Source organism: Heteronotia binoei, chromosome 1 (genome assembly GCF_032191835.1).
Source record: "Heteronotia binoei isolate CCM8104 ecotype False Entrance Well chromosome 1, APGP_CSIRO_Hbin_v1, whole genome shotgun sequence".
Classification (NCBI taxonomy): Eukaryota; Metazoa; Chordata; class Lepidosauria; order Squamata; family Gekkonidae; genus Heteronotia; species Heteronotia binoei.
This window is the reverse complement of record NC_083223.1, coordinates 43,165,332-43,188,970: the sequence shown is the minus strand read 5'-3', so window position 1 is coordinate 43,188,970 and position 23,639 is coordinate 43,165,332. Positions and strand designations below refer to the sequence as shown.

The window sequence follows — 23,639 nt, the reverse complement described above, 5'->3', positions numbered from 1 at the left end:
AAGCAAGTTTTAGCACACATCTGACAGTCCAAGAAAATGTAGGCTTGTATCTGATCACCTGTGCTCCCCTCAGCTTTTGCAGCCCCTGCTGACCACGGGAAGGACAACTGCTGGAATTTCAGGATTCATGCCAAAGAACAGTTGTGTGTGTCACAGTCCTGTGCAGAGAAGGGGTGAAACAGACTGCTCCTCCCTCTTCCATCTGTGGAGTTCAGCTGACAGGCTGCACTAAAGGGACACCGTTGCTCACACCTGGCTATCGCTCCATGTGGATCCTGTAATTCCAGGAGTGCCCTTTCTGGAGGTTAAAAGGAGCTGCAGGATTGGAAAGAACACTGGAAAATTAGCATTCCATGCAATGGTACACTACTATTAACCATGAATACAAGGCACTTACAGGGTGGACACTCCCTCCCCGCTGTCATCCTGTTGCTTCTGTGGAACTGAGAATCCTTATGAACAAAATACCATTCAGCATGGTGGGCAGCAATAAGAGGTTGAACAAAATCAAACCGTCCCTGTTCTGCTCACAGAAGAAATTCAGTGGAACAAGCTGTTTGTAGGATATAACTCTGTGTAAGGGTGGGTAGGGATATGAAAAAGAGATACAAAAACTTGCTTGTGATTCTTATGCGGGGTTTTCTGTTGCATATTCTTTTAGAATGCTGAATTAAAATTCAACTTTGGTGAAGAAGACTTTAAATTTCCACCCAAGGATGGCTATATTGCACTTGATAAGGCTCCTGAGGGTAACTCTGTGAAATCTGATCACACAGGTACGTCTGTGGCGTATTTCAGCAACAATAGCACAAATGAGACAAGTTTGTTTAAGGCACTGAGAATATTCCCCTAGGTTTTCCCCTTCCAAGCCACACCCCATCCCAAACTGTCCCATTGTTGATTCAAGAATGTGAAACTCCGATGTTCCCATTTCAGGAAGTGCACAAGTAGCTCAAACGAAGAATCTCCCAAATGCTCCCAAAGCCTTGATTGTGGAGCCGTCTAGAGAGCTGGCAGAGCAAACTCTGAACAACGTGAAGCAGTTCAAAAAAAATGTTGATAACCCAAAGCTAAGGTAATGTTGTGAGTCTTCTCAGTTCCTTTGAGTCACTTGGTGGAATAGAATGTAACTTGATCCGAGCACAAAAACAAGTAACTCCCATCTTCTGTTTGGAAAATCACAGTGTTTAGGGGGCAGCCATCTTAGTGGATTATCATATGATTATGCTGGCAGTGCCCTTCAGCATCGACAACTCTCACAGGATGACTCTAGTTTAGTATACTGCATTTGTGAATATGAATAGCCTTATTTGATACTGAGGAATGTTATTTATTCACTGCTGTGTTCTTCTGCATAAAAAATTGTGCTGTCCTTCTCCACTACTAGATATAGCAACCAGAGCAGATGATTAATCTAGTGCTGTGTTGTATTTGTTCTTGAGGCTTGTCGGGTGCATACATTGCTTACTTTTATGGGCTAGGCCAAAACACTTCTTTTAATTAGAAGTTTTGTTTTGCCAGCTTTTTAAATGGCTTGTTTTAATTTTATGGGTAGTTTTTATGCTGCTTATGTCCAATGGCTGGTTTTTTATGTTACGTTGTCTTAATTGTAAGCTGCCTCGAGCAGGACTCTGAAGAGGCTGCATAGAGGTATTCTGATTTTTATTATTATTATTATTGTTAAGGGAGCTCCTAATTATTGGTGGTGTTGCGGCAAGAGAGCAGCTTTCCATCTTGGAGCAAGGGGTGAGTTTGAATTCTCCATAGTTATCAAAACTATGGGCCTTTTCACACTTACCGGTGGAAACCGGAAGGGAGTCGGTATTGTGCCGCTTGCAGTAATCCGAGACAGCGATGGGAGTTTTCATACACATGTTTTTTTCCCTGGTAGGGTTCCGTGATTGAAGCGTGATTGAAGCGAGCCATTTCACACTGTTCCGCTCTTATCTCGCTTCCACCAGCGCCAGCCGGTTTCACGCCGTTTTTCGCCCGCCGGCGCGCGCGATCTCCGGCTTTTTTTTTTTGGGAACGTCAGTTTAGATCGATATAGCGATATATCGCTATATCGACCTATCAAAACAGCACCACCATAGGGATCTCAACGGAGCCTAGCCATCCCTATGGTGGTGCTGTTTTGACAGGTCGATATAGCGATATATCGCTATATCGATCTAAACTGACGTTCCAAAAAAAAAAAGCCGGAGATCGCGCGCGCCGGCGGGCGAAAAACGGCGCGAAAACTGCTCCCGGGTTAGATACTGGACATTTCACACAGCACCCCATAGCGATTTCAACCCGGGAGGAGGGGTTGAAAAGTGGAAGAAGCTGCTCTTTGTTTGTGATGACTCAGGCACGCCTCACTACCGGGACAGCCGCGGGAGTGTGTGAAAAGGTGAGAGTATTCCGGTAGCAGCCAGTTACTGAATCGGGTCTGTCTGAAATGCCAGCAGAAACCCGTTACTGTTCAGTAACTGGCCAGCTGCTATACCGGAATACTTAGGCTGTGTGAAAAAGCTCTATGTCACTTAGCACTGGGAACTCAGCTGGAAACAAAATTCTAATTTAGCTATATTTGGGGACAAGCATATTTGGGGTGCCTCAGTACAAATGGGGTAAGAGCTGTAAACTATATTGGAAAGTTAGAACGTTGATATTTTGTTAGAACCTCAGCTGCACATGATGACAAATAGTAGTTCTTTTATTCATTTATTTGTTATTTATTGTCTGCCTTTTTCACATGGACTTAAGGCGGGTGACACATAGTGAGCCAGTGGAAGCAAGAAAATGAGGCATTCAGTAACCAGTACATTAGGATTTTGGAAGTCTGGAACCACCAACAAGAACTGAAGCATAGCATTAGTATTAACATGGCACATTAATGGTACAGAACTTACATAATAGGGCTGCTATGTACAATACAGTAACAGTAAAGACCACAAGTCCCAATCACTTATCCAAGTAAGTCTGTGAAACCATTTTGTACTGCGCAACCTTGTTACCTGCGCAGAAAAGCCGGCTTGGATAGTTCAGTCTTGCATAATTTGCAGAAGGCCAAGAATGGGAGGTGGGAGCTTTCCTGACCTCCTTGGGCAGGCCATTCCAAAAGGTGGAAGCCACAATGGAGAAAGAACATACGTGTACAGGCCATTGTTGATTTTGCCAAGTTAAAGGTTGACACCATAGAAACCCCTGCTAATTAGAAACCAACTTGAGTGGAGTTGTCATGGTAGAGCATAGGGAGAGAGGCGGTCCCGTAAATAAGAGGGGTCAAAACCATGAAGAGCTTTGTATGTGAAAGCCAGTACCTTAAACTGAACTTGGATAATAGCTCTATATTGTCATTTTAGGATGCAGTCACCGGTACCCCTGGTATACAGTGTCCCAAGATAACTGTTTCCATAAATAGTTGGCTCTCAAAAGATGAAGCTCTGTTCATTTAACATGTTGCCAGAACAGATCTTTCCCCATCTTCTCTAAGTAGTCACTGTGCAGCCTGCTGGTTTCCCTGAAACTCCAGTTGTGAGAGCTTTACAAACAAAATAGACTATAGGCCCTCACAGTTGTTGGTGGGGTTCAGACTGTTTAATACCATTACTACTTTTGTTGTACCTTAAAAGCAAGATTTAGAAAATTGTTTGAAGTTGTAAAGGCTTGCAAAAACATTTAATTGTTTTTCAGGTGTTGCGTGATGTTTTGAGTTTAGCACATAAGTATTCTTCAGCCAGTAATAGTAATGCTTAATAAATATTGTGATTGCTTTCTGGTAGTGCTTATAGGTTGGGATACAAAGTTACCCTATGATAGTTCAAAATGCCCCCCCCCCCCAAAAAAAATGCAATTGGTTATGATTTTACAGTCTTCCCAGCAGGTTAGTCTCTTGTAATATCTGTAGTGCTTAATAGAACATTAACATTTTGCTCATGTAAGCAAAAGCTTTGTTAAACATTGTAGGTTGTGTTTATAAAATCTGAATAATGTGCAAAAGAACTTCCAGTTCCTGGCAGTACATAGTAAATATTGTCACTTTAACTTTATTTTTGCAAAACCAGTATACTGATATGTCTTACAGGTAGACATTGTTGTAGGAACCCCTGGAAGGCTGGATGATCTTGTGTCAACTGGAAAATTGAATTTGTCTCAGATCAGGTTCCTGGTTCTTGATGAGGCTGTAAGTATCAAGAACTATATATTACATGGTTCAGAAATCCTTTTATCCTCACACCCTGGCCAGTGCTGTGGAGAGGGGGCTCAAGTCTTTTGCCTTCATACTGTGTTTAGTAATTCATTTGTCACCAATGATCATACAGTTTGCCTTCTGTAGATTTGTTTGTTTCAATTTAAGAAGAAGATGATATTGGATTTATATCCCGCCCTCCACTCCGAAGAGTCTCAGAGCGGCTCACAATCTCCTTTACCTTCCTCCCCCACAACAGACACCCTGTGAGGTGGGTGGGGCTGAGAGGGCTCTCACAGCAGCTGCCCTTTCAAGGACAACCTCTGCCAGAGCTATGGCTGACCCAAGGCCATTCTAGCAGGTGCAAGTGGAGGAGTGGGGAATCAAACCAGGTTCTCCCAGATAAGAGTCTGCACACTTAACCATTACACCAAACTGGCTCTCCTTTATATTTAATTTATATTGCACCGTCCCCTCAGGCAGGCTGAGGGCACATCACAACAACAATTTAACAAGATCATTAAAAACAGTTTTAGTAATTAAATAGTTAAAATGATTAAAAACAAAGCACAATAATTTAAAAACTGGTAGTTTTACAAGTAAGAAAATACAATATAGTCTCGAGTAGCTGGAGCAGCTGGGATCTGCTTAATCTGGGTTGTACAGGGATGGAGAGCTTCAGCAAGGGAGGCCGAATAGGTATTAGGACATGCAAGAAACCTGCTTGTGCTAGCATGATTTGTAACCAAGGCTAATTAACATACCCCATTTGCAGAAATTTGGTTCAACAGATGGACATTTTCTAGCTTCGGATATATCTGGAACTAACAGTGCAGTCCTAATCCCATTGCAGTCAGTGGGTTTACAACAGCGTGACTCTGCTTAGGCCAGCAGTGTTACAAAAGTTAGTTATTTTGTTCCTAAAAAACGATCCCACCTTATGTAAACAACAGAACATCATAAAAATATCATAAAATATGATGATAGTATCTCAAGCACAACAGTGAATATGACCAAAAATCTCAGTTTTAGTGGGTCTTCCCATTTCTAATATGCCAGGTTCCCCCACTCCTTCCCTGGCCTCATGGGGCACTTCTCCCAGATGGTTTAGAGGACCGGTTAACTAATTGAAGACAGAATTATTAATGGAACGGCTGGGGTTAAATGCTTGGAACTTGAGGTCATATGGGTAAAATATCTAATATAATGCCTACTCTCCATGCAGGATGGCCTACTCACCCAAGGTTATTCAGACTTCATCCACAGAATTCATTCTCAGATACCTCAAATAACTTCAGATGGGAAAAGGCTGCAGGTACGAGGGCTGCTTCTTTGTGTCAATGCTGATGTATTTTAGTGAATCAATCATAGTGTTGGGGGAGGAGGTTTGCACCCTTAACAAATGTTGGTCACTCTAGGAAAATTACAAACTGCCCCCAAATTTTCTAACACATTGTGAACTATGAGCACCCAGTCATGTAAGCTTTCTAGTTGTTTTTCCGTGGAACTTGCGTCTTATGAAGCTGATCTCTTCCTCACCTGACAAAGACAAGAGGAACTAGCATAAAGGATAACTAGCTTGCCCTGGAAGACACTCTTTATTTGCCACTTTATATGACTGCTGGCACACATAGACACTCTCCTTTGGAAGCCACCTTTGGAGGAACTAGTCCTTATGATCACCTTAGCAAGAAGCTGTAGGATCCACTGAATATCAGTGGGAGATTGTAAGCATGTTTAAAAATATATATTATTTTGCACATAATCCCTTAATTGGCATTTCACTAGAACAGGGCAAATAAATAGGCACAATTCAGAATATAAGAAATGCTTTTCATGCACAGAGGTGGTAGGATAACTGCACTTCCAGCAACATTTTCATCTGGTACTACAGAGAATCCAGTCCTTGAAGTATGAAAGGGTTTGGAGAAGTAAAAGGGGAAATATTAAACATTATTGTTTTTCTTAATTGCTGCGTTACTAATACCAATTTCTGTTTGGGAGTGCTTGATGACTCAGTTATTTCTGCTAAAACCCTGTTTAACCTTTCAGCATATTAAGAAGAAGATTACTACCGGTTCACTATATATGAATGACTGAAAAGTGGAACAAATATTTGGCTTGGCTAAAAAAAGGAGCTTGGTGTTGTGTGACAAGGAAGCAAAAAAAAAGAACCTTCAACACCCTAGAGATATAAAATTGACATTTTGAAGCCACTAGAGGGATTTTTTTTTCCTTTTGAAGAATGTTGAAATATATACAGTACTTTTCAATCAGACTTAAACTCATTTTACTGATTGAGCAATGTAACATGCATCAATTATAACTAAGCATATATAATTACTATTTAACATATTAATGGCATTTAGAAGTATAAATAACTTTGCTTTCTACAGGAAAAACTCAAATATACCCAGTACTTGAGATATTTTTTGTGCCACCTGAAAGGCAGGAAAAAAAATAAGTAGAAGGTAGAAAACAAATTCTGTAAGAAACAAAATCGAGTATATTATTTGGACAAGCATTGTCTCATAGAGTCACAATAAGCAGGCCTGCCAGCATGTTTGGATATTAACTGAACTTTATAAGTTTGAAAACACTGAATTCTCTAATAATGTATTATCATTAAATGCACTGGAACATGTTCATTTCTGCCAAAATATTTACATTAAAAATCCAAAAATCTTTAAAATGTTGTTTATATCTACACATTTGGAACAAGTGAAATTGGTTTCTATTACTCAAAAGAAAATATTTCATAGGAAGTTTTTTTTTTCAGTGTTCCTCCAGATTTCTTCATTTTTTTTTCAGCATTCCCTGCATTTCCCAATATTTCTGTCAGAAAAATGAGGAGTGGTCCTCAAAGTGATTCCAAATCCTTGTTTCCCCTCCCCACCCCCCACCCCCGGTCTTTCACAGCATCTCTACTTGAGCCACAGCTTGGCTTCTTTCTTGCAGTGTGTCCAAGCTCTGACAAATCTCTCGACTTGTAAGGCTCTCTGTGTCTGTAGGTAATCGTGTGCTCTGCAACACTTCATTCATTTGATGTGAAGAAGCTGTCAGAGAAGATCATGCACTTCCCCACTTGGGTTGACTTGAAAGGAGAAGATTCTGTCCCAGAAACTGTGCACCATGTTGTGGTCCCTGTCAACCCCAAAACTGACAAACTCTGGGAAAGGCTTGGCAAAAATCACATCCGGGTAAGTAGTCTGTTACAAAGTACCTTGTTTCTCTAAAGCTTCTCATTGATTTATGGCATCAAGGCTAGAATAATGCATCTAAGCTATTCTTGAAGATTGTAAAATGAAGGGCAAAAGAAGTGGGGTTTCAGAATTATATTATATACTCTCTTTTATTATATACTCCTTTTGTTGTTAAGCAAAATACTAATTGTTTTCTTGCATTCTAGTAGTTTAGTCTCATTAGTGCATAAGATTACTTTGATCGCTGTTTTAATCTTATGACTTTTTTTTTTTAATTTGTAGACCGATGAGGTGCATGCAAAAGACAACACAAGACCTGGTACTAATACTCCAGGTAACCAACCAATCTTTTGGGAACTATAGTGTATACCTTTTGCAATCTAATGGCTTTAACATATTCCTTAGATTAGGAAAACCTGCCTGTAGTAATATAGCACTTTATTATACCCCAAAAGTGGTAACCTCTCATTGCTGTAAAATCCTCCCCCCCCCCCCAAATCCTTGAGAATGATCCAAATAAGAAACAATCAAAGCCTTCAGCTTATGTTTATAAAACGTCTTCCACAGCTGATTTGCTTAACTTGTGGCCTGGCAGACCAGTGTTGTACAGTCCCAAGGAAAAACTGGTGTTTCCTCACCCACCTCCAAACTTCTTACCATATCCCAATAGAGATATAGTAAGCAGTTTCCAGGGTGGAGGAACAAGGCAGAATACCACCTTGCAGTTGGAATTTCACAGTCTGTTGCTGCATACCTCCAAGTTTTTTGCTGGATCTCGGCATTGTCACAGTAAGTGAATCTGATCCCTCCATTCTTGAGGAAATATCTCCCCACATCCATACTGAGATGCAGTGAGAAGCTGAGGGGTCAGGGTGTCACTCATTTTCTTCATTGCTTCCCAGAGATGTGTGTCTGAGTCCAAGGCTCTTGGAATGTACCAGAGAAAATTTCCCATCCAGCAGTGGAGGGGGGGGGGTAAAATACTCCCTCCTTTACCTCTCTTCTCCCAGGACGAGTCATTTGCACATGGTGGGAAACTTCTGTGACAGCCTCACCCACCTCCCTCTCAGAGGCAAGATTTTCCCTCCATTTTTCCTCTCTTCCTAACTGAGCCTCCTGTATTTCCTTTCTGACTAACAGTGGCTGTCCTATCCTGTCACAGTATGGAATTTTGCTTCTGGCTAAGCCCAGGAACCTGAGGGAAGGTGAATAACTTCCACAAAGCTTAATTTCCTAACTTCTTGTTTAGGCTATTAACTTATACAAAAGACACAGATTTCACTCACTTCACACTCTTCACCCACTCAAGTCTCTTTCCACATACACTCTGAACTAACTCTCTCACTACAACCAGTCACCTCCGCTCTCTAGGGTATGGCTACCATGCATAACACACTTCAGTCACCCATTCAGTCCTATTTCTTACACTTGAGTTCTGCATTTACATCACAGCAACACACATATAAAACCCTACATTAAATCACACACAAAATATTTACATAGCAAAACACCACAGGCTAACCTACTCAGCTTCAGTTAAAGTCTGCTATGGTCCATGTAGTTGTTTGAATTATGCGCCCATTTTAAACAGACTTAATCAGAGGCTGTCCAGTTGCCCAGAGGTGTTAAAATCATAATCACGTGTCTTTGGGACCATCTCCTCTGGTATGTCCCTGGGAGAGCATTGTGCTTACTGGATATTAATCTGCTGGTAGTCCGTGACCCCAAAGATATCTGGCTGTCCTCAAACATGGCCAGGACCTTTTCATCCCTGGCCCAAACCTGGTGAAACTCCCTGCCAAATACAATCAGGGCCCTGTAAAGCAGAGATGTTTCACAAAGTTTTTGGTTGTCAGCAGAAGTGGTTTTCAAACTGGCTGGCACCCCTTCCCCTTACTCTCCAAACTTACTCTTTCTTTGTTCCCCTACCTGCGAGGTCAGCAGTCTGGAATGGGAAACAACTATAAAACTTGCCATCTGGTTTATTTTAGACTTGTTGTATTGTTCTAGTTAAATACTCTGTTTATGATTTTGATGTTTTTATCATGTGTTGTACATCGCCCAGAGCCCTCCAGTAGCAGGGATTGGATGATTCACAAATTTTAAAAAATAATAATATTAATAATAACTTATATTTGGATGTCAAAGCATACACCTTCTTAAGTGTATTATACCATTTAATGTACTGAGTAGGAATAAATAATGATCTTGTTTTATAGAAATGTGGTCAGAAGCAATCAAGATCCTAAAAGGAGAGTACATTGTTCGGGCCATCAAGGAACACAAGATGGATCAAGCGATTATCTTTTGTAGAACTAAAATAGATTGTGACAACATGGAACAATACTTTGTCCAGCAAGGAGGAGGTAACTGTTCAACACCTTGGCCTTTTCTGCAGTCTCCTACTCCATATCAGCTCAGGATTGTGCGCCGGATTTAGCGAAGAGTTCCGCACATTCTGCTCCTGATCAAATTTTTGGTCCTTCTTTTCTGCCTTTAACGCGGGTTTTTTGGACTCCTGATTTTTGCCAGAAAACCCACGTTAAAGGCAGAAAAGAAGGACCAAAAATTTGATCAGGAGCAGAATGTGTGGAACTCTTCACTAAATCCGGCGCACAGTCCTGACCTGATATGGAGTAGGAGACTGTGCGGAAAACGCCCTCGTTCTTCACTGTGTTCATCTACCATTTTGCAAGTACTGCACCCTCCCAGTTTTGATCAAAAAGGGCAATTTTTACTATGGATATTTTTCCAGCAGTGGATTTTCCAGACTGTGCACAATACCTCTTTAAAAGTGCATGTGAAGATATCACGGCAGAGATGTTGAACTCATTTGTTATAAGGACTGGATCTGATATAAATGTCACTTTGTCAGGCTGGGCCATGGATGCCATAAAATGTAACGCAGAGATATAAACTTGGTCTTCTTAAAAGTGCTCAGAGGAGGGGGAGGAGACCTTGGTTTTCTTTCTCTCCTCTGCGATTCGGGAAATAGGAAAGACTTGGCAAAAGCCAGCACCAATTCTGCAAACAGGAAGGAGGAACATAAAGTATGAAGCAGCAGAGAGGCAATCGCTCACAGGCTTGGTTGGAGCCCTGCAGGGGCCAGATACAGTCCTCAGGCTATATGCTTGACACCCCTTTAGGGTTGTCTTTGCCTTAAAAGGATGGGAGGAAACAGTTTGAAGCTCCTTCAAAGCAAAAGAAATCCATGTTCCAAAAATGTCACTATGAAATTGGTAAGAAGCCTTTAGCAGTGCAAATCTGTTTCACCCCTCTGCTAACTGTGTGGCTGTGGAACTCAGTGCATTTAGCAGTTAGCTTTTCCCCATGCAACATGGCTTCTCCTCCCTCCCTTTCCCATTACAAACCATTAAATCAGCATTAGCACCGTACTATTAAGGGGGAAAGCCTGTTTCGGAAGATGTTACCTGCGCATAGTATTGATCTGGCACTGATAGGTCTTAGCATTTTCTCTCTTCTCATTATTAGGTTTGTTGAATGCTTGATGTTCCTTTGGCTGAAATAAGTATCATGTCTTGAGTTCAGTAGCATCTTACCAAAGTTGGCAGTTAGATCTATTTCAAAACAATTTTAAAGCACAAGTTCCCAATTACTTTTCAGGTCTGAATTTGATAGATTTAATATTCATCTCATCATCAGACTGCATCTTTGTCTATCCAAACCATCACCAAATACTCAGGCTGCTTGGTGAACACTGAAGTGTTGAAAACTAGCATTCATCTGCCTCCAGTGTAGTTTTAAAGTGTGTGTTGGGGATAGGGGTTAAGGAAGTGTGCATTGTTTTTAGTTCCTGATTCTAAATGTTCTTACTGGCAATATACATTTAATACAAAAATGTCCTGTTGAGGTTGTTGTGTGCCATCTTTTGAACTTTTCTAAAATTTTTAACTATTCAATTATTAACCTGTCAGGGTTTGGTAGCAAGATATGAGAATCCTAATGAACTTGCGGGAGGCATGTTTTGTTTTTTTCTTAAGGTCCAGATAGAAAAGGGCATCAGTTCTCATGTGTCTGCCTGCATGGTGACAGAAAACCTCATGAAAGAAAACAGAATTTGGAGCGCTTCAAGGTAATTACTAGAACTGAGCCCATTATGGGGAGGGCAGGATATAAATCTAATAAAATAAACTGCAGGCTCTAGTATATTGATCACTTAAAGCTTTATTTGATCAGTGGGAGGGGAATCATTCATTGGTTGATCACTAACTGTCAACCTAGTTGGCAGTTTGTCGACAGAAGACACTGATGGTCAAGGATCTTTTCTGCATTATCCTGCCCCCCCCCCAGCAATCCTTTCCAAACATGGGGAAGGTTGGGGGACCCATTTAGATAGCCATGTGGGTTGGAATGATACAGTAGCCCAAGGAACGGGTGAGATTGTTCTGCCTCCACCACTGACAGGATAGGGTGATTTTGCCTCCTCCCCACTGCAGTCTCTGGACCCACATTGCTCTTTGCCCACATGGGCCCCACTGCCCTGGGAACAAACTTTCCCAGGGTCAGAAAAGACTCCTGTGGGGGGGGGGGGGGGATGTGGAAAAGATCTGTAATCTTTGTATCTGCAATCTCTTGAATGTCCAATTATCCCTTAAGGAACAAAAAAAGAAAGAAAATAGACAGTAGATACATCTTTTAGATGTAGTTTTATTTTCTATTATTATAAGTTCTTGCAGTTCCTTTACTCTTGATATGGTTTCTGGTATTGAAATGCTGTTAGTAAAGTCAGCTGATCAGCTAACCAGTCTTGAATTGTTTAACCCTGCTAATTATTTATTGCTTGCAATCCTTTTTTAAGATACTTAGGTTTTCTCCATAAACCCTGCTATCTGATGCAACCTCTGTCTGGAGATGTGAAGGCCTGGAAAAAAACTGGAAAAATTTGGGGGGAAACTGGGTGTTTTTCCTATTTTTTTCCCTGAAGCCTTTTTTGTTTTTCTCCAAAAAACTGGAAAAATTGAAAAAAGAAAAAAAAATGATGATGGAACGTTTTATTTTAACATGATGAATAAAATATTTTATGACAAGGTGTTCAAATATTTTCGAAATCATTTCTAAAAAATATGTATGGTAACAGATTATTCTAATTTCTGTGCACTGAGGACAAGCAAGTCCTAGGTTACAATCTGAACTCTCCAATGAAATTTAGTCCCATACTCTCTTCTATACACTTCTCCCCTCTTCAATTCTCTTTATGAGAATGGTTTTTTAAAAAAAAATTATTTAATGCTATGGAGAGGAAATATGAATAATTGTTACTTCTGGATTTTTAAAAATTGTTTTTGGAGATTTTTTGTCTATTCCACAAACTAGTAAACAGTTCAGGAGATTGTTGCTGCATTTGTTACAATTACAAATAAATATTATTTAAAAGGTAAATTCTGTTTGTAGTAATTGTTTGGATAGACTGTATTTTTAATATGCTAGATGTAATAATTTTATGCCAAGTAAAATTCTGGTAGGCAATCAAATATACAGATAATCGCTTGGACAGCGAGTGGACATTCACTTGCAGCAGCTGCACTTTGCGGCAGGCTGCCCTTTGCAGATACAGCCCTGGGCACACTTGGCACAGCCAACCGGGCAACAGGAACAGCAACTTTTTCTGCACGATTTGCACTTGCAATTTTTGCACTGACAGTTGTTGCCACAGGTGCACAGACCACCACTAACGCAGGGACAGTCTTCAGCGTCCATCCTGGGTTCGGTTTGTTCAGCGGCTGGTAAACGTTCAGACACGAGGGAGGATTGCGATTTTAGTATTTTAGCACCCATTTTATACCTTTTATCTATTCTAAATAATTTATTATGCAATTGATATATTTAAAATTGTTTATATTGTTTTATATGAATCATGGGATCTCCATGTCTGTTAGCCGCCCTGAGCCCGCCTCGGCGGGGGAGGGCGGGATATAAAAATAAAGTAGTTATTATTATTATTATTATTATTATTATTATTATTATTATTATTATTAAATTGTCCATAGTCATATTTTATGTTCCTAAAGTAACAAAATGACTTTCAATCTGGAAAAGAAAAAAGAAGTGCTAATGTAGCATTTTTTTCAATTTTTCCAAAAATGTCCATTTTCCCCAGGAAAAAACACAGAAAAAAACTAGGGTTTTCTCAAAGCTTCAAAATTTCTGGAAATTTTACATCTCTGCTTCTGTCTTGTAACAGCATATCCAGACTGTACTCCATAGCTTCTCTGTCAGTTCAGGCAGCTGATAAATTGCATATGCCCAGGGTTATCTACCAAGACTTCTGCTCCTTGTTTTAGCCCCAGGTTCCAGTAAGCAGTTGCAAGGCCTGTGGCCCCTTTCTGGTTGTGTTGAAATTCAATGGTACCCACTGCCCAGGAGCCTGGGTGCAGGGGTTGTCAAGGATTCTGCACCATTTTCAGTTTTTGTCTCTTAGATGTAACTGACGTGTTTTGCATTTAAAGTGGAATGATTATATGACAATGAACTTTAGTACACATGCATTTTATAAAAGGCTATTTCTTTCTGTCTTTAGAAAGGAGACGTCAGATTCTTGATCTGTACTGACGTAGCAGCTAGAGGAATTGATATCAGCGGTGTTCCTTATGGTAAGAACTATAATGGTTATGTAGCTAGTTGATGACAGAATCCTTATCTGTACTTTTAGTGTTTCCATTCTTTGAAAAAGAGAAACTTAGACACAACCCAGTCAAAAATTAAGCCTTTGCTGGCCTCTTAGTGGGTGACAGCCGATGTGACTTAGCAGTTGCCAAATCCATGTTGGCAAATTCCTGGAGATTTGAGGGGTGGAGCCTGGAGAGGGTGGATTTGAGGAGGAGTGGGACCTCAGACAGGTACAATGCCATACCCACCAAACCAGCCATTTCCTCCTGGGGAACCACTGTTGCCAGTCTCCAGGTAAGGGCTGGAGGTCACTTACAACTGCTCTCCAGATGGCAGAAATCAGCACTTCTGGAGGTGGGGGGGTGGGACTGAATGCCTTCACTGGGGTGAGTGGGAATACTGCAAGGGGGGCACTTACTCAGAGCCTCTTTCTAGAGCCCATTGTATTTTTCTCCACAATGGGCCTTATTCATATTTAAAATAAAACATGTATGATAGTTTGTGTGTGTGTTTATATGCATGTTTCTAGGGAGGGTGTCCATAGCTTTCTTGAGATTCTTGAAAAGGTCTGTGACCCCAAAACATTTAAAGAACCTGTGCCCTAGATGCTATAGGTGCATACACTTCCCAGCAAATGCAGATGGCAGCCAGGATTTGAAAATGAGAAATGTAGCTTGTGAGCAATACTCCCTCTAAGCTGTAGCATCTGTAGCTTGTGAGCAAAAATTCTACTTCGTGAGCTACTGGTTTTAAAGTTGTGAGCTATAAGTTTGGCTACTGTATAAACTAGTTTGTTTGGGGGCCATTCTTCCTGAGCTAAGACAAAAATGTATGAGCTGGAGGCTTAAAAACTGAGCTAGCTCACACTAACTCAGCTTAGAGGGAACACTGCTTGTTGAGATTTGTGTGCGTATGTGTCACTACTGTAGCAGAGAGCCTTGCACAACTTATACATGGAACCATACATCTTTAAATACAACCCCCCCCCCCATACACACATTCACACATAATGCCTTGTTTTTTAACAGTTATCAATGTCACACTTCCGGATGAAAAACAGAACTATGTCCATAGGATTGGCAGAGTGGGAAGAGCTGAGCGGTAAGCGTCTAAGTATTTTTTTGCATTTTGTGTGCTGCCCCAAAAATTTATATTTGTTTAAAATTTTGTCACATTTAAGACTGATTTAAAATGTGCTTCTTTTCAGGATGGGTCTGGCTATTTCCCTTGTGGCATCAGAAAAAGAAAAGGTAACTTTTGCTTCCATGTAACAGGATGATACAGCACACATGAACTTTGTCTGATAAATGTCTTAATTTTGTTGTTGTTCGGAGGACAAATCATGGTTGACATCAGTTTTCAAATTCAAAATACCTCCGGGTAGCTCACAACCATGGAAAGCAGTTTAAAGCCACCACTGAGCAGTTGGAACCATTTGCCTTGTATTCTAACGCAGAGTCAGGATGGCTGTGTTCAGTGGGGTGGATCCCTACTAAATTTTTGCTGGTACAAGTCCTTCCATCAAAGTAATGATATTCTCCACTTCCCCCTTTCACCGGTCTTCCTGTGGGGGTCCAGGGCCCTCATAAACAGGATGAAGCGTGAATCTTTAGCCAGACACTAAGGGGGATGGTAAAGTGAGCATCTGCAGTAGGAGAAAGAAACTGCAAGTATTGCCTCTGTCCCTCAACAGCAAAAGTGCTGTTCCCCCTAGTGGTGCAAGAGCTGTTAAGCCAGCAAAACAGCCTACTTGAAACCAAACGCATTTTATCAAAGCTGTTATCGCAGCAACTTTTTTACCTTTTTGAAAGGAGTCCCTTTATGCTTAGACATTTGTTGACTTTGTCTAAGTGTGTTCTTTAAATGTCTTCCTTAGGTTTGGTACCATTCATGCCCCAGTCGAGGGAAAGGCTGCTATAATACAAGACTGAAGGATGAGGGTGGCTGCACCATTTGGTACAATGAGATGCAGGTAACCTTTTAAGTATTACTGTTTTTACAAAACCCTTATTTCTACCTGAACATGTTGAAAATCATGCAGCATGGGGCTCAGATCCTGGAGTAGACATTAGATCTTTAAATCACCACCATTAAAATAGTTGCAAAGTGACATTCAATTTAATTGAGATGGAAGTTTCATATTGACAGTCTGTAATCCAGAGCTTCAATGAATGTATATTTGAATATACCAAAGTGCCTCTTGTTTATTCAAAACATTGGTCCATCTGCTTTATTGTTGACTGTTGACTCTGAACCACTTATTACTAAGTAATTCATGTTTTGTTATGGATCTGGCACTCTCACTAATTAGACAAGTGGCTTCTGAGATTAGATTATTATTATTATTGTTGTTATTATTACCTTTCATTTGTATCCCGCCCTCTCCGCAAGCAGACTCAGGGTGGCTAATGCTTAGTTCAAAACTTCACACAATAAATACAATTAAACAGTTCCAAACTTCATACAGTAAGTATAGTTAAAACATTTTATGGTGCTGTTAAGCAACAACCTAGGCGGGATTGTCCTTTACTAACAGTGAACCCGTAGTGATTCCAATTTCTCAGTAGTGTAGAGTGGCAGTCCCATCTCAGTTTAGGTGTCAAATCCTGTCGAAATAACTCTGTTTTGCAGGCCCTGCAGAATTGAGAGAGGTCCTGCAGGGCCCTTATGGCCTCCGGGCATGCATTCCATATTTCAGGTGCTGCCATTGAGAAGGCCCTGGACTGTGTAGAGCACAGCCTGGCCTCCCTTGGTCCGGGGATGGACAATAGATGTTGCATCCCTGAACGCAGTGCTCTCTGGGGAACATGTGGAGAAAGGCGGTCCTGAAGATAGACAGGCCCCCGATCATATAGGGCTTTAAAGGTCAATACCAACACCTTGAAACGGACTCGGAACACAATAGGTAGCCAGTGCAGGTCTCTCAGCACTGGCTGAATGTGCTCCCATAGATGGAGCCCCATTAATACCTGCACTGCTGTGTTCTGCACTAGCTGCAGTTTCTGAGTCAGGGTCAAGGGTAGCCCCATGTAGAGAGCATTACAGTGATCTATACTTGAGGTGACCATGGCATGGACCACCATTGCTAGGTCATCATGTTCCAGGAAAGGGGCCAGCTGCTGAGCCCTCCAGAGATGGAAAAAGGCGGATTTGGCAGTGGCTGCAACCTGAGCCTCCATTGTCAAAGAAGACTCAAGAAGCACTCCCAAACTCTTGACCTTAGGGGCCGGTATCAATGGCACCCCATCAAGAGCTGGTAAAGGGATCGATCTCCCTTCCTGGGCCACCTCAACCCAGATAGAGAACCTCCGTCTTCATTGGATTCAGCTTCAACTGACTCAGCCTGGGCCAAGAAGCTACGGCTTGGAGAGCCAGGTCTAGATTATCCAGGGTACAGTTGGACTGGCCACCCATCATTAGTTAGAACTGGGAAAATTCCCATTGTGCACATGAAAACCATGTTTGGTGTTCTGGACATTTAAAATGGATACCTTCTCACAATTAAGCTACCTTAGAGATGTTTTCATTGTCTGTACATCAAAGTAAATTCTATTAACTTGAGTTTGTAACACACACCCCAAATTGCAGTGAGGATGACCAAATTGCCATCTGTTCTTGGTTGAGATAGTTTCCTGTCTAGTACCTCTTCTCATTTAGGGGAAGGAATTTGCATAATATGTTTTTCAGGTTATGAAAAGTCACAACAGTCTCTTACCAGGCTTTTTCTTGTTTTGTCATCCTCTTAGCTATTGGGTGAAATAGAAGAGCATCTGAACTGTACCATTTCCCAAGTCGACACAGATGTTAAGGTCCCAGTGGATGATTTTGATGGCAAAGTCACCTATGGACAGAAGAGGGCTACTGGTGGTAAGCAGAGAACTGTTGATTGGGGTTTTCTGGTTAGTACTCTGTTTAATTCTTAGTTCCTATTCAACTGCCTCATTTTGCTTTTTCAATGGAGAACCTTTTCTTCTGGGTTCGCAGTGTTGTCACCCTTGCTGGATCCAAGGTCAGAACTGACCACAGTGTTGCTATGGATGAAAGGATTTCTGCTCATGAAGTGTGATATTTGCTTCTTCCCCTCTGCTGAAACCCAAAATGCCCCCTGAAATTCTATTCTTGTGAAGTGAGGGATGCCCTACTCCCCGCCTCAGACAGCATTTTTTGGGTTATTCGGGGGCTGCAGCAGAAGGGGTAGGAGACGAGGCAAAAAAAATGTTGTTCTTCATGGGTAGAGAATCTTCTGCTCACAGAAATGTTCCAGTAGGGCTATCCCTACTTCAGTAAGTTTATTAGATAAAGAAAACACTTGTTAACAAGTCAATGCATCTAATTAAAAAATAGATCTAAACTGTTTTTCCATTTGGGTGCAACAAGCTCCGGTTAGTCTTCCAAGTGCAAATAAAGAAATCCTGGTTTGCCCATAAATACTGGCTGGTCTGATTTTTATTCCTCTCTTATTCTCTATATTATTTTCATTGTGGTGGGTGGGTCATGAGAGGCACTTCTACTTAAAAAAAAAAAAGTGTTGTGAATTCAAACTTTGCAACAGCTCACTTTGGAAATCTGGGTTTTTCAGAACTGGCTTGCTATTCTCTTGTGTGTGTGTGGGATAGTGTCCACATACTGTCAACTATATCTAGTTGTGGTAATTGGAAAGTCTTGCCAGTACTAGATATGGTTGACAGCATGCATCCCCTTTCCAGAGAATTGTACAGGCAATGAAAGATCCCAGATTTTCCAGACCAGTTTGTTTTTAGTGTTCTTTTGATTTGTATCGGAAGCCTTTAACACGGTCTTAAGTAGAAATAAACTTTCTTAATAGTTAAATGTAACAGGAATAGTTTAATATTCTGACGTGAGTCATAAGTTTTCAAACCAGCTTAATTTGGATCCTGGTTCTTTTGGCAGGTGGAACCTATAAAGGCCATGTGGATATTTTGGCACCTACCGTACAGGAGTTGGCAGCCCTTGAAAAGGAGGCTCAGACATCTTTCTTGCATCTTGGCTACCTTCCTAACCAGCTGTTTAGAACATTTTGATTGCTCTTGGGCGTGAGTTGGGTTAAATGCCACTCTGCAGAAAATGCTAAAATTCCTGTACTGTCGTAGAACAGTGGTATTTCATTTAGGTAAACCAGCCTTGCACGTTGAGTAGTGTTGAAAAATGTAACCCCGATGAATTAATGATTAGTATTGATCAAATAAAACCGAATTACTCTGAACCATGTTTTTGGTGATGGTGTGGTTCTTCCCCCCCCCTTTTCATACCCTAGCACTAATTAGCGTATAGAGTTTCTGTAACTCACAATACCTAGAAATCCATGGGTGTTTTTTTCTTTGCATAGTTATAAATCCGCTTGCTTTCAAAAAAAACATCTTGCCATCATAAATTTGGCAGGCATTTTTTTATCATTCGAAAGTGTTCTGATTTATCAAATACATTGCTGTAAAATGTGTCTAAATCAAAAATAGAGCTTGGATTTCAGTTTAATAGCTTTGCTTGTTCCAACTAAATTTACAAAGGGGAATTTCTTGTGCCAGCACATCATGGCACCTTTATCCTGGCCCACACATACTATCCCCACCCCCCTCCATACTTTGGTTGATCCTAATAAAAAAGTTTTGCATAGTGTTTGGGGGTTTTTTTATTGAATACTGCAATAGAATCAATAAAGATAAAGTCACCCCCAGTTTTGCCCTGCATGAAGCCATAGGAAGAGGGCACCCAGCCGATAGGCTGCATCTCCCTTATCCCCCCTTTCAGAATGCAGGGCAGAGTTGGTTTAGACAGGCTATCTCTTCCTCCTATGAGGCAGGGCCAGGGTGGGCTAGGGGAGCCTTTTCCAGGCTTTTTCACTCCCAGTCTGCCCCCATTCATGGGTTGTTTTTTTTCCCCCTGAGGGTATTGTAGAGAAAAAGGAAATTGTTGGGAAGGAAAGGGGGGTGGCTATGGGGGCTTTCAGGGAAGGAAAAACAGAAAACATGAGGGATGGAAAAATGAGATGCCCTTCAGAAGGCCTTAGAGAAGAAGCAGTAATAAGCTCCAGCTCAATTATGAGAAGTCCAAAATCTTAGTTTTCTCAAAAAAGTGGAGACTTTACAAACTGGTTATTGATGGTAAAGAGAGAGAGCAAGTCAAGTATTTTAAATACTTAGGTGTTTATTTTCAATATAATGTGACTTGGTTTACCCATTGCAAGTATGCAGTGAAGATAGCTAACGTCAGTGAATCTGCCATAGCTCACTTTTTTATGGCAGAAGTAACAAATTTGTGCCAGCTGCCATAAAAATATTCAAAGCTAAAGTGATTTCACAACTTCTGTATGGCATCCCAATCTGGACCTTATGAAGGTACTATCAAACATGTCCAATCCAAATTCTTGCGTAAAATTCTGGGCATGCCAAAATGTGTCCCATATGCAGTTATCTGCTTAAAAACTGCCATGTCTTTAATGGTTACTAGTGCATGGCTCATGACCTTCAAATTCTGGCTACGCTTGGACTACAACTCTGAACCGTGGAGCTATATCTCTCAAATGCTCTCTGAATTTATTTTGTCAAATTGGTCAGCACAAATTGAGAGAAAAATAAAAGCAATGGGTTTATCCCTAGAACTATTGTCCATGCTGTCCTTCACCACCGCAGTCCAACAAATTAAAAACAGGTTGCTAGATATTGAGCGCCAAGACCTATACAGTCTGGCTAAGAAAACTTGTTCCCCACTGAGTTTTGAGATCTCTCTTAGTACTGGGAAAATGGCCTCATATCTATCAGTCTTGCAGTTGCCACAGCAGCGTAGAGCTTTTTCCCTTGCCAGATGCAACGCCATGCCCTCTGCCATTCTTTATGGCAGATTTAACAAGACAGCCTACTCAGTCAGGTACTGTCTCTGTAAGCAAAAATGTGTGGAGTCAATTACTCATATCCTTCTTTATTGTAATTTGTATCCAGATCTTCATCACAAGTATTTACATCCTCTTTTAGTTAGCGTGGTTGATTGTTCTGATGCACTTAAGGTCTATAGTCTTTTGAACGATACTTCATCTAGTGTCACTGAGAAAGTGGCTAAGTTTCTTTATTCTGTTTTAAAGGCATGCCAGAGGATCTCATAGAAATAGTTTGTTTATGCTTTTCCTGATGTGTATGTATGCAATTCTTCCATTTTATCTTTTTTTTTTAAACCAATTTGCTCTGATATGTACATCTATATATTTTATGCCAATAAAGGCTAACTTGACTTAACTTGAGAAGAAGACGACATTGGATTTATATCCTGCCCTCCACCCCAGATCTCAGAGCGGCTCACAATCTCCTTTATCTTCCTCCCCCACAACAGACACCCTGTGAGGTGGGTTGGGCTGAGAGGACTCTCACAGCAGCTGCCCTTTCAGGGACAACCTCTGCCAGAGCTATGGCTAACCAAAGGCCATTTCAGCAGGTGCAAGTGGAGGAGCGGGGAATCAAACTCAGTTCTCCCAGATAAGAGTCTGCACACTTAACCACTACACCAAACTGGCTCTCAGTTCTCACTACTAGAATCTAAGTCATGTAGAACTCTGCTAACTTGCTTACTTGAGAAGAGGATCTTGCAAGAGTCTGGATTTTGTTTGCCTCTACGTCTATGGACAGTAAACAAGGTCTTATGGGAAGAAGGAAGGCTCTATTGGCAAGAGTTTCATTTTGCCATCCCAGGCTTTGTCCTGGCTTCTGCAATTTTACTGGAACCGGTATTTTGGCTGCTAGATTCCCCTCCCTCCAAATTTGACCTCAATTTGAGGGTTTGTAAAGTCCACACAAGGGGGAGACAACCACAGAGATTCAAATTGAGGTCTATTGTCCCCAATTAATAATAGGTCTGACCTGGATATCCCAGGCAAGCCCAATCTGATCAGATCTGAGAAACTAAGAGCCAACTCTGGCAAGTACTTGGATGGGAGACCTTGGAATACCGAAAGTTGGGAGGCAGAGGCAGGTGGTGTCAAGCCACTTCTTTAATGTCCTCCATGCCCCCAGTCAGGGTCAGACACCAGAAGTCACCATGACTTCCATGTGCACATACACGCAGACAAACAAAACAATGCAAAAATACCACCCCCCCATATCAATGCAGTTGATTCTATGGATCAGTTCTGCTAACTGTAGACATCAATACAGGGAGTCTTGCTCCAGTGGCTCAGGCCCCTTAAGCTCCACTATTAGTGGAACAGGTTCATAGAGCCTTCCTTTTGATGGCATAACTCTGTAAACCAAGGAACCAGTGATAAAGGCATAAGAAGGTACCCAGGCAGCTAGGGAGACAATCAGTCAATTCCTGGACTTTAGAATTCCTTTCACACCCAGGGATGAATTACTCTTTTCTTCTTTCTTGCATTCTATTAGCTTCCTCTTGAGGGCACTAATGTTTCACTTTTCTAAAGAGTAAGCACACTCACACAAGTCTTGCTTTTTCCTCATGTATAATAAAACCGTAGCTTCAAGCTATTTTTTTAATTAAAGAGCGTCTTGTATGTATGGAGCAAAAATTTGCAATGTTTAACAATAAGAATTTGGTTTAACAACTGACTTGTTGAATCATGTTGCAGTTGCCTGTACTTTAATTTAGTAAACTATTTTGCCTATGTAGTATAACTTTTCAGCTGTTCAGTTGAGAAACCTGCACTTTATTTGGGATATGTTTTTGTTGTCATGTTTACCAAATTACTATTACTCCCATAGCTTTTCTCTCATAGCCTACTGTCCAGTCTTCTTTACTTCAACAAATATAATTAGACCAAAATCAACCGTACATGTTGAGGGCCAAAAGCACACATCATTGGGTATAGCACTATCGACGCACTATAGCAATCATTTGCAAATGGATTTATTAATTTTATAGTCTACCTTTCTTATTGGGACTCGAGACAGATTCCAGGGTAAAAAACAATGCAATCAGACAGCGTAAGACAGATAACGACAATGCAGTCGGAGCAGGATTACAGAATTAGAGGACAATGCAACAACAAATTATCTAAGGCAAGCTGTATTGAAACAATACAGAAAGTGGATTACAATGTATAGGACAGCTGTAAAAGCAGGATATCTCCAATAATCAGTGCAGTAGAATACAATATTATAAAGTGCCTTCTTGGACTGTTCTGCTCTACAGTTCTGATCTTGGAAGCCAAGCAAGGTTGGCCTTGGCTTGCAGTTGGATGGGGAAGCTCCAAGGAATACCAAGACTGTGATGAAGAGCCAGCAAATTGCAAACCGCCTCTGAAATGTCACTTGCCTTAAAATCAAGTTTAGCTCACCACCTAGTGGTGCATAACACTAAAACAGCTAAAGCTTCTGGCTGCCGACAATTATGAGTTATTATTTTTAATCTCTTTTTCAAAAATGGACTCCTGAACTTTTCTGTTTTGCATGTTTATAGTGAAAGGCTAGGAGTGTGGGAGCCTTCTTGACCTCCTCAGGCAGGCTGTTCCACAAGTTGGGAGTCAATGCTGAGAATGAGCATGAACCAGGCATTTGCTCTTACCCATTCGCAGGATAGCACTGCTGCATTTGGACTGACTTGTTCACAAGAATCCAGTTACGAATGACTGCTTATAGTGTAGCAGTACAGCAGTATCCATGAATATGCAGACGTATTGC

General features: G+C 41.1%; 2 protein-coding genes across 3 annotated transcripts in view; one reads left to right on the top strand and one right to left on the bottom strand.

Annotated features, from left to right (window-relative positions):
• Window positions 1-19,231, top strand: part of DDX1 (DEAD-box helicase 1) — a 29,693-nt gene extending 10,462 nt beyond the window's left edge. Inside the window, exons 12-26 of one of the 2 annotated variants that reach the window (XM_060233697.1) lie at window positions 662-776; window positions 937-1,075; window positions 1,686-1,746; window positions 4,070-4,168; window positions 5,400-5,489; window positions 7,186-7,374; window positions 7,660-7,711; window positions 9,597-9,743; window positions 11,379-11,470; window positions 13,916-13,988; window positions 15,033-15,105; window positions 15,212-15,254; window positions 15,881-15,976; window positions 17,751-17,871; window positions 18,916-19,231. In XM_060233697.1, the coding sequence (XP_060089680.1) occupies window positions 662-776; window positions 937-1,075; window positions 1,686-1,746; window positions 4,070-4,168; window positions 5,400-5,489; window positions 7,186-7,374; window positions 7,660-7,711; window positions 9,597-9,743; window positions 11,379-11,470; window positions 13,916-13,988; window positions 15,033-15,105; window positions 15,212-15,254; window positions 15,881-15,976; window positions 17,751-17,871; window positions 18,916-19,046 (1,521 nt within the window). In that variant the 3' untranslated portion in view covers window positions 19,047-19,231. Of the gene's footprint in view, window positions 1-661; window positions 777-936; window positions 1,076-1,685; window positions 1,751-4,069; window positions 4,169-5,399; window positions 5,490-7,185; window positions 7,375-7,659; window positions 7,712-9,596; window positions 9,744-11,378; window positions 11,471-13,915; window positions 13,989-15,032; window positions 15,106-15,211; window positions 15,255-15,880; window positions 15,977-17,750; window positions 17,872-18,915 lie in introns of both variants that reach the window. The other variant, XM_060233706.1, reaches the window with a different exon arrangement.
• LOC132586144 (metallothionein-1) lies at window positions 12,850-13,135 on the bottom strand. Its single transcript, XM_060258111.1, has one exon. It carries the CDS (start codon window positions 13,093-13,095, stop codon window positions 12,904-12,906), a length of 192 nt encoding a protein of 63 aa, XP_060114094.1. The 5' UTR covers window positions 13,096-13,135; the 3' UTR covers window positions 12,850-12,903.
• Window positions 19,232-23,639: the final 4,408 nt, after the last annotated feature.